General features: G+C 39.0%; 1 protein-coding gene across 1 annotated transcript in view; it reads left to right on the top strand.

The window, feature by feature from the left end:
• The first annotated feature begins 4,579 nt into the window (after positions 1-4,579).
• Positions 4,580-11,782, top strand: part of slc30a6 (solute carrier family 30 member 6) — a 115,508-nt gene continuing 108,305 nt past the window's right edge. The window contains exons 1-3 of the mRNA XM_028603276.1: positions 4,580-4,803; positions 8,115-8,161; positions 10,297-10,383. Of these exons, the coding sequence (XP_028459077.1) occupies positions 4,620-4,803; positions 8,115-8,161; positions 10,297-10,383 (318 nt within the window). The 5' untranslated portion in view covers positions 4,580-4,619. The remainder of the gene's footprint in view (positions 4,804-8,114; positions 8,162-10,296; positions 10,384-11,782) is intronic.

Genomic DNA, 11,782 nt, shown 5'->3' with positions numbered 1-11,782 from the left:
ATCTCACAGAGGGGAACTACTACTGACAGTGCAGCTGGTAGTTGTGTTTGTTTCCCAGCCTGGTTCCTGCCAGGTGTTTGTTGAAGGCTTTGTCCATCTCTCGACTCTGTTCTGGTGTGAAGTGGTTCCTCCAGTCCCCGACCTCGTCTGCTCGGGGACAAAAATATCACGCAGTTGAACCCTCTGATGTTCTCTTGGATTTTATTCTCAAAGTGACAAAGTTATATTCTGTATCTGCACCACTCAAAGGTTCATTTCAATCTCATGTTTTAAGATATAAAGGCCAAATAAATCATGCAGTCACGGTAAATGCAGGTCGTTTTAATGGACCACTCGTACATATAGCTACAAAAAGTAATGCACCATGTATTCCATTTATTTATTACTGCATGCCCCACAGTGAGAGCTACATTGCAGTTGCAGATGAAATACTACATCTGTAGATAATGTAGTCTAATTGGTTCATGCTCCACGCTAACTGGTGACAATGTATCTCGTTATCTTGAAACTTTCATGATCTAAACATGGAATATTGTTTGTCTGTTTCCATACAACTATGCATTAAGAGTAATGCAACATTTACTTATCATTTTGAGTAGTTGTATCATTTGATAGTTAGATGATTGGAATAAAATGAATAGACATTCATCTGAAATGTAAGTTGTGTCATATTGAACAGGTGATCTCTGTTAAATGAACATATGATCTTAGGTTTATGTGTATTGTATCCAAGCAATTGAAAAAAAGTGTTGAAAATTGTGCATTTTGATCATTGGTTGTGAGTTTTGTGTCTATGACAAATGACATCAAGGTTCTGAAATTAGTGCCAAAGTGATTGTACAAAACTGTAATGGCAGTTAAGTTGGTCAACCATGTCATGAATATTCTGCAGAGTTGCAATAAAAAGAAGCCTTTTCATTTAAGTGGTCAAGTGGTTTAGCCCTTGTGTTGTCTTATAAATTGGGTCATTATAAATGTTATTGGCATAACAAAATTGACCATTTCATAAAGCATGAAGTAATTTATCACTCAATTCTGGGTTACCCCTTTTATCTAACTTCATTCCACTCATTCATTTTACACTTATTTTTTTGCATTCATGGTCAACAGACCTTATTTACATTAATTATACCTAATTTCTCAGTAAAATGAGCAGATACGATTAGTTGTTTTGGATTATAACAGACTGGTATATTCAATTCCATTTTATTTATAGAATCAAATCATAACAGGAGTTATCTCAGGACACTTTACAGATAGAGTAGGTCTAGACCACATGTATAATTAATAATTAACCAACAATTTATAATAACCCAACAATTCCAGTGATTCCCCTCAAGAGCATGTATAAATGCGTAAAAGTGACAGTGTGAAGAAACCTTGGACAGACCCAGGCTCTTGGTAGGTAGGTGTGTGTGTGTGTGTGTGTCTGTGCATGCACATACTTGTAAATATGCATGTGTGTCCCATGTGTTTATCTTCTGTAAAGCTCAATAGTGCCCTATTGCACTAACAGGTCAAAATTTGCCCGGGAAGACCATAACTGCTATAAAATTGCATAAAACACCCCAAATTGTATGAAATTTGTGAATATTAATTTACTTGAGAAGAGCATGGAAGGGAACAATGCATGTTTTTTTTGGTTAATTTGGTTGAAAGAAACCCATATTTCTTATAAGAAATTTTGAAAACATGACACATTTAACACGAAGACAACACAAGTGTTAGATGCCTTTTTACTGGCTGGTGTAAGATTAGAGTAGCCTAACTAGTCAATAACTGCCACACATAATCTGACAAGCTACAGGGAAACAATATATTCATAAAGTGCCTCGTTCTTCTGGCAGTTATTACAGCTCTCATGCTTTTATTTTGACACGTTAATGTTACTTCCTGTCCAGAGCGCATGGGTTTTAGTCAACTTTTGACTTAACACGTAAGACCAAAATAACATTATAAAGGAGACCTGTGTTCCATCAGATTTTCAATGATTGCACATTATAAAAATGAGCCCATATTCTCACTCTTGGGTTAAAACGGAAAAATGAATAACAAAAATACAACAGTTGAAAAACGAGCAGTTTTCCTGTTAATTTTTAATTTGTATGGACATTGGAAAAACGAGAAAACCGAGCTCATAATTTTGTTTTTCCATTTTAGTAGTAGTACATATCGTAAATATTTTTTTTGTTTTTTTTGTTTTTGGTTTAAAACGAAAAACGGATTATACTTTAGTACCCTGACTATTAACCCACTGCACTGAACAGCAACCCCATATTCACTTATGTTATAAACAGGTGAATTTATAATCTTTGGTAGCCTACACATGCATTCTCTGTTGATTAGTTGATTACATTTGCCTTCTGGTTGACAGCACAAAGGAGGGAGGAGAATGGAGAGGGAGAAGGGCAGAGAGAGCAAGATGAACAAGGTGAGAAAATGTCTAGGTAGCCTATAAGACATATCTATACATATATATATATATATATAGTAGGACTACTGTGTTTTCTTTTCTCTTTTATTTGAAGATTATTTTCTAGTGGATTACAAAATGTTTTGTACGTGATTGTCAGTGATATGACGGAGGGTGGGAGATAGAGGGAGAGAGGAGGATGGAGAGAGAGAGAAGGATGGAGAGAGAATGGACAAAGAGAGGGACCTGGAAGAACCAGGTGAGAAAGTTGACATATATTATACGGGCAAAAACACTTAAAACATTCCATTCACATTATATTTATTAATTATTACATTTATATAGCGCTTTATCATAGACACTCAAAGCGCATTTGGGGGGAGGGGGAGTGGGGACTGCTCTCTAACACCACTAATGTGTAGCACCCACCTGGGTGATGCACGGCAGCCATACAACGCCAGACGCCACCGCACATCAGCTAGTTAGGGAGGGGAACATATTTTTAGAGGTGGGGGAAACCGGAGAAAATATGAAAAATATGTTTAGGCTTATTTTACCATTGGAGGTATGTGCAGGGGCGTAGCTCCAAATTCTGGGCCCTGTAGAAAGGCATTTTCTATGGGCCCCACCCTGCAGCCAAAGCTATGAATTCTAGCATATGTTTGGGCCCTCCTCACATGAGGGCCCTGGGCACTCAGTCCCCCTTTTCCCCCCACTCCAACGCCCCTGGGTATGTGTGCTGCAATAATCAGGCTTTGTAGTTTTCATCTTTTTTCACAGCAGATGCCTTGAATCTGTTGATAGTTTGTCATAATTGCATGTCTCAATCTGTCTATTTCTTTCCCCAACTTTTCCCAAAACTCACCAGAAGTCATGATTTTTTTAAGGGTTTAAAAAAAAAATAATCTTACGGGGGCATGCCCCCGAACCGCCCTAGCTTACCTGCTATCAACTTTTCATTAGGGGCTGAGCACCCCCAAAGGTCAGATCCTAGAATCGCCCCTGGGTATCACTATTCAGTTTTGTTGGGTTCCAGCTCATATAGGTCTTACAGGAAACGAAGAGGCTGATAAAATTGCGAAAAAGATGCTGAAAAACAAATGTATAGGATTAGGATTAATGTTCCACAGGGGAAGGGTGTAGCCAAATCCATAATTAAGTCTGAAAATATGCAAAGATGGCAAACTGAATGGGAGGCAGAGTTTAATGCACTACCATAAATTACAGAAGACTGTGACCGGGAAAAGGGTTACTTCGCTGAGTTTACGCAGAAGGGAAGAAGTGGTCTATACCAGACTTAGATTAGGTCACACAGGATTGAATGCTACCTTACAAATAGTAGGTACTGGTACTGGCTTATGCATAGAATGCCAAGACAAAGAAGATGTAGAACATGTACTTTTTGAATGCGAGAAATATAATGATAGTAGAATAAACTGGCAGGAAATGGAAGGAGAGAACGCAATGTATACAATACATGATATACTTGAAGAACAGGGTATGACAAGGGAGAGACTTGAAGCTTTATTTGTTTTTCTTCTTAATACTGATTTAATTAATTTAATTAATTAATTATTAATTTATTTTATTTATTTATTTTTGTCTGTTTGTCTGTTTCAAGCCTAGACTCTATGACAGGGGTCTTCAACGTTTTTTTAAGCCAAGGACCCCTTAACTGAAAGAGAGTTGGAGCAGGGACCCCCCTACTACATATATTGTATAAAATGAAGTTGCATATTAAACTGGGCCTGGGATAACATGTAGGATGGCCTAAAGCCTTTATACACACTTTTTTGTATAGAATACAATATATATCATGTTTTATTGTTAAACATGCATGTGGCAAATCACATCTGTGGATGGCCTTAGTGACTACCTTATAGGCCAGTAAGCAGTGGAGATTTATATTTGCTAATAATAGCCTATGTTGAATTCATGTTAAGACTTTAAAAAAAAATTTAAAAAAAAGAAAATTAACAACTTTCAGAAATTAACAATAATTTGGAGGCCCCCCTGCATTGACTCTGAGGACCCCCTAGGGGTCCCGGACCCCTAGTTGAAGATCCCTGCTCTATGACGTTCATGGTATTACACACTGCTGTACAGTTGGTGGCGGTATAATACAAAAATAGTAGTCTGCCAAAAAAAGAAAGAGGAAGAAGAAGCCAGAAGAAGACGCCAGAAGAAGAAGCACAGGAAGTCCAAAATGGCGATGGACGGAATGATGTCCACGTCCTCGGGTCTTTCCTACCACAGTACCGGGGACTTTTACCCCCGAAAGTTGGGGCCGAAGCCGGACGTGGTGCCGTCCGGGGTCACCGAGAGGAAAGTGGGGCCGCTGGACAAACCTGACATGGTGTCGGTGGATGTCATTAACGTCAACGATTCAGGTTTGTTATGCTAACATGCTAACAGGCTAACGGATAACAACAACACGTAGTCAAACAGGCTAAGTTAAGCTAACGGTTGATTCTGGGTTTAGCTGTGAACGTTAGCGAATATGTCAGATTATTCTATTAGCCGACTGGACACTTCACACACTAGCGTTGTCTTTAATGGTCCGGTTCAGTTGAATGCTAAAGTTTGGGCACGTTTTGTGTAACGTTATCACTAAATCAAGCTAACGTTAGCATGGAACCAACTGTCAGCCAGTTTGAGACAGTTTTAACGTCTACAAAAGCGCTTAAAACAGCAAGTAACTTTAGTTAGGGAGGTAATTTGGTCCAGTTCATGAGCTGGAGTGTAATTTGTATTTGTTAAGTTTTTATTTGCTAACTTACAAACACATGTCAACAAGTTATCTAGCTAGATAGCTAACTACGGTAACTACTATTTCGGTTTTTATTTGTCCGTTAGGTTAATCTTTCCGGTGTCAGAACTGAGGTGAAAACGTGCAAGAAATCTGACTCTGCGTTACATTACTGTCTGCAGTAGATTAAGTATTAGCTTAGCATTCAGATTCTTAACTGCAGATAGAACCAGTGTTGTAGTTGTAGGGTTGGGCAATATATTGATATTATATCGATCTCGTGGTATGAGATTAGATATCGGCTTAGATTTTGGAAATGGTAATATCGTAAATGGTTTAAGTGTTGTCTTTTCCTGGTTTTTAAGGATTCATTACAGTAAAGTGATGTCATTTTCTGTGTTACCAGACTACTCTAGCTGTTCTGTTATTTTTTGCCCAGACATTATGTCCACTTTACTGAAGATTGCATATCTTAAATCTCATTGTGAAGATATTTTGTTAAAGCACCAATTGTCAACCCTATAATATTGCCAAAATATCGAAATCGAGGTATAAGTACAAGAACATCGCGATATCTGATTTGCTCCATATCGCCCAGCCCTATGTAGTTGAGTCATCGACTGTCGAGCCCGACTCAAGTCACGAGTCTCCAGCGTTCGAGTCCAAGTCTGCGTTACCAAAGAAGAGTCTGAGTCATAGGTTTTAGTTCTATGGTCTGAGTCGAGTCACAAGTCTAGGGTATAGTAGTCTCGCTTTGCCAGACCTTCCTCCACAGCACTGCGGAGGAGGGTCTGGCTAGTCCACACAGCACTCTGGGATGGGAGATAAACATGCTCTGGTTTATTGGGCATTTCTTTTAACCAATCAAAATCGTCTTGGGCGGGGCTAAGCTCCGGACGGAGCCACGGTGCCTCTGCTAAATAGTCTCTGGAAGGAACTTGTTTTGGTGGAACATGTGTACGTTCAAAAGTAGTTTTAGTCGCGCAACAGAAAACTCTGATTGGACAGATAGTCTAGCTAGCTATCTGGATTTACCCTGCAGAGATCTGAGGAGCAGATAACCATAGTCCTCACAAATCAGCCGGAAGTTAGAACGGCAACACAGAGACAGAGGAAGGGGTCGGACATCCGGCCGACAATGAGTTAAATCCGGCGGAATATCTGAAGGCAACGGAGCAATCCCAGAAGTGGAACACAGTGGATATAGACTATAATAGCGACTTCAGTTGGACTCGAGTGGACTAGAGTACTCCATCACATAAAAGTAGTCAGAAACTTCATCCAACTTCGGAGTTTGATTTCATAAATGCTCAAGTCCGATTTCAGAAATCATTGAATCTGAGTCCAAGTCCAATCAGTGTAACTAGTCCAGAAAATAGCGACTAAAACTAGAGCACATTAAGCTTAATAAACATATTCAAGCTGCTAAATTCATAGACCGTATATAATGGACCAATAGACCCCGTTGCTCTGGACGGAGACCAGTGAAGGATATTAGAAGCACTTTTCCGGTGATGGCCAGCTTTACTGCACAGCCTCCAACTGAGAGAATGTGACGTGAGCAACGTGTCTGAAAGTGTGAAGTCTTCTGGTAGCTGTGCCGAGAGAAATCTCAATCATTCCCAATCTTACAGATACGGAGAGTGTAGGTATATGTAAGGAGATAACATAGACACAGGCTAATTACTGATCACTAACATGCTAGTTAACATTAGTAATTAAACCTAAACAGCTCATGTAAGTCGAAACTGCCTGCGAGCTTCTCCTGTACTATACGGTAATTCCTCTACTATGTGACAGTAAGTCTCGTGGTTATGACACAATCGTTAGCCTATTGTTATAAAAGCGTCTGCTACGGAGCCATAACGTGAGCTACAAGGTAATGGAGCCTTTTATACATTGTCATGTTTCTTTGGAACTAAACAACGGACAAATAGAGTCTTAAAACATTTCTGATGTAAAGTTATTCGCAGTCAGGTGACGTAAAAAAATATGGGGGTCAGCGGAATGCTAACAGGAGGTGATGGCCAGTTAGCAACAAAATGGCGCCATAGATGGCTCGAGTTCTGAAGCGAAGCTCACCCCTTGGCTAAATTACACCATTGGCAAAGATTAGCTGCTAAACTATTCCACAATAAACAAAACCAAAATATTTTAGCTGCTAAACTAGGAGCTAACTTGAATTCAAAAGGAGACACTCACTCACTCACTCACTCACTCACTCACTCACTCACTCACTCACTCACTCACTCACTCACTCACTCACTCACTCACTCACTCACTCAGACAGACAGACAGACAGACACCCACGCACACACACACACACACACACACACACACACACACACACACACATACACTCACACAGACAGACAGACAGACAGACAGGCACGCACACACACTCACATACACTCACATACTCACTCACTCACTCACAGACAGACAGACACTCACATAGCTCCCCCCACTCACATACACTCACATACACACACACTCACACACACTCACATACACTCACACACACTCACACTCACACACAGACATACACCCACGCACACAGAGACAGACAGACAGACACACACACACACACACACACACACACACACACACACACATTCACACACACACACACACACACACACACACACACACACAAATAGTATGTACAATATAATTGTCTCTTTCTGTCAAATTTTAAAATATTTATTTATATATTACTTTTGCAAGCATGCCAGAATACATCTTTTGGTTAAATCTCTTTCATGTGACCAGATAATGTAATAACACGTAGTAAGTACATGAAGTCTGAAGCAAACCTCACCTATTTATTGTCATAAAACATTGTATTTGGTTCTTAAAAACCAGTATGAACTTTCACCGTGTCGTGCTGTCTTGTGTGTGTTGAAGTTGAAGTTATTACATGTTGACGGTGGTTTCTGCATTCTTCCACAGATGTCCACATGCACAGGAAGAAGCATGAGCAGGACACGTACGTCTTGGTGAGTGTCTCCCGACGTTTATTGGTTTTGATGGCGACGTTGTCCCGATAGACAGACAGACAGATAGATAGATAGATACTCACTTACTTACTCACTTACTTACTTACTTTATTGATCCCCAAGGGGAAATTCAAGATCCCAGTAGCTTAGACATCACGCACAACATACACATACATCATAAACAGGATGATAAAATGACAAATCCACATGAATAATATGGACAATAAAAGAAAAGAAAGAAAAAAATAAATAAAAATCCACATCAGTGTACTATAAGGCATGAGAGGCTTGCAGTGGCAGGACAGGTAAGATGCTCTATGAGAGTGTGTGTCATGGTGGTGGTGCAAATAAGTCCAATAGTGCAAGGATATGTAGACATAGTAATATAAAAAACTATAGCAGTGCAAGGATAAGTTTAAAAAAAAAGACTGCATTAAATATGGCCATTATAAGGGAATAAAGTAGACAGGATAGACACAAATCAACAGTCAACAGATGAATTATTGTTGAGGCACAAACTGTTTTGTAGTCTGTTTTGTTGCAGGCTGTTTAATTGATTGGTTATGGTGATATTTTATAGATGCATGCAAATTCACCTTCTCTGAAAATGTTAGATTTAGTGAACCGTGCTGCGTTACGATTTGTCTCTGATTCGGGTCTCTGCAAACATCATTGCAGTTTGTACAAGAAAGTTTGTCTTCTTTATACATTTTATGTATAACCGAATAATGAAGCACTGGTGTATTTTTCTTTATAAGGCCACATTGCACAATCTGCCTTCTTATTTACTGACGCCTAAAGCTATCGGTAGCTGCAACCTTCGATCTCACGGACAGATCATGTACGTCATTCCTCGAACCCGTACTGTATTTTGGTGAAAGTGCTTTTAAAGTTTTTGCTCCGTCATCTTGGTGTGAGCTACCAAGTTATCTTAAAGTAGATCATTTTATTTGCATGGATGATTTTAAAAACAGGATCAAGGACTTTATGACCACTGAACACACAGATCCTGCACGTTTGAGTTCATTTGATAACGTTTCTTGCTGTATAAGACACTTGTACAGCTTTAAAAAAAAAAAAAAAAAAAAAAGATTTATGCAAAGAGCTTGTGTGGTTTTTGAATCCCTCAAGAAGAGAATCATCTGCAGATATGTTGGATTGTTGTTTGTGTGTCTTCTCCGGTCGTCCTCCTCAACCTACAACTTCTCAACAACCCAGTTTTGCAAGTTGAAAACTGTAGAATTCTTTTGAGCTGAAGTCAATCAGTTACACTGACACACCACTGGGTGGCAGCGCAGGTCACGCTTTGCCTCCACCTCTGCTGTAATACCACAGATTTAATGAACTTGGTCCTAAATGGTCCTAAACGTCATTCCTGACAACTGTTCAGAGATATTTGAGCCGGCATTTTACTTCAGTGCACACCATTTCTTCACTAAAATGAAGTGTCCTCTAATCTCACATTTTAAAAGTTAGTTTAGAGTCAAGATTCAAGAGGTTTGTTGTCATATGCACAGTAAAGAGTGCTTCCTTGAGGGTCAAACTCAACTTCACTAATGGCCAGACTGGAAAATAAGAATCTCATCAAGAGCCAGACATGTTTAGTTTACTGACAGGCTTTTAATTAAGAGAAAAAGTCAAATAATTTTCCTGTATTATTGCCTGTCTCATTTAGCTTTCTCACTCCTCCATAAAGCCCCCAAAAAGTCAGCAAAAAAGATCCTTAGCCATCATACAAAAAGCAAAAAAAATAATTGATCAAAAAGTGACAAAATTGTATAAAAAAGTGACAAAAACATTAAAAAATGCAGCAGAAAAGGCATCAAAAACGTTGGGGAAAAAAAGCGATTTTAAAAACTAGCTGGGTCAAAATTTATTGTGAACCTAAATTGATATTGCTGGCCGAATCAAAATCTGCGACAGGCTGTGCAATGAAAAGCTTACTCTTCCAGTCTTTCTTACACAACAAATAAAACATGGACAATAATACAATAAAGCTCAGACCAAACAATACAAAGTTGTAATAAATGTAAAAGGGGCGGTATTAAAAAAACCCATAAAAATTGCACTGTGTACAGCTCTGTTTGACGTGTAGGGTGTAAGGTAATTATTATTCATTTTGTTTTAATTTGCAGGGCACCATTCATCCGTTCAGGAAGACGCACAAATCAGTCTTTGGAAAACTCAAGCAGGAATTCAGACTGGTCACTTCAGATAGACGGGTAAGTGAAAACCCAAATGTCACACTCTGTTCCCTTTTTTTTTTTTTTAAACATCAGATCTAATCGTGGTACTCTCTGGTACTTTTTGGCTTAATTTCTTTTATCATCCGCCGACTAAATCCGCCTGGTTATCGTCATCCGAACCTCGTCTTTTTTCTCCTGGTTTTTCACCCTGCGGTTAGCGTCTGGAGAATCCTCACTTCTTAATCTCGTTGTGCCGTAATCTGGTTTAGATTCTGTGGCTCATACACCGACTGGAACCCAAACACCTCCGGTAATCCTGTTTCCCTAGCAGGTCACCATGTTCCAGTGAAAGCAGCAGGGGTGAAGCCTTCAGCGTGAAATACCATCAGCGATACACAAGCTGCCTGCCTGTTAGATAAGATAAGAGATAAGATAAGATAAGCCTTTATTGTCTCCTATAGGAGAAATTCATCTTGGGCATTCGAGAGAAACGATATAGCGACACAAAGCAAATAAACGCACAATAAACATACAGTTAACCTACATAGAAACATAATCCTACATCATCTCATCCAGTGCTTTAATGAACATCTAATAAACCTCACACAACACCCCCCCAAACTTTCCTCACAATCATAGAAGAACAGAAGAGAAACCACACAACACATCCTCCCCCTCGTATTACACTTAATTTTGATGATGATTGCACATTTCCCGTTAACTCACGCTGTGGTAAATAACTTCTGTATTGCCCAATTGCGTTATACCATTTCAAATATAACATAGCATATGTGTGTGTATATACAGTGTCTCACAAAAGTGAGTAAAAAACATCTGCCTGACTCTATGGGAATTTAACATAAGGGTGGACTGACTTTAGTTGCCAGTGGTTTAGACATTAATGGCTGTGTGTTGAGGTATTTTGAGGGTACAGCACATTTACACTGTTATACAAGCTGTACACTTAATACTTTACATTGTAGCAAAGTGTAATTTCTTCAGTGTTGTCCCATCAAAAGATATAATGAAATATTTACTAAAATGTGAGGGGTGTACTCACTTTTGTGAGATACTGTGTGTGTGTATATATATATATATATATATATATATATATATATATATATAGTTAAATCAACAGTAAAAACAACTGCAAAATGTGCCTTGATATTTTTCCTATTTAAACTTTTTTTTTTTTTTTTTTTCATTCATAACACGAGAAAATAAGTTTACTTGCAAAACGTAATGAGCTAAATCATTGTTTTTCTCGATTATTCTGTTTTTGTGATCATTGGGGAGCCGAAATCATAATCACGATTCAATTTCGATTGATTGCACAGCCCTACTGCTGCGCGCTACATCTGTACTTCTTCTACAAGCCTTTACCTTATACAGTCCATGGCCTGTACAGACGCAACCATTGCCTCGGCTTGCCATG

Source organism: Perca flavescens, chromosome 17 (genome assembly GCF_004354835.1).
Source record: "Perca flavescens isolate YP-PL-M2 chromosome 17, PFLA_1.0, whole genome shotgun sequence".
In the NCBI taxonomy this organism is placed as follows: Eukaryota; Metazoa; Chordata; class Actinopteri; order Perciformes; family Percidae; genus Perca; species Perca flavescens.
Note: the sequence above shows the minus strand (reverse complement) of the source record. Positions and strands in the feature narration are given on the sequence as shown.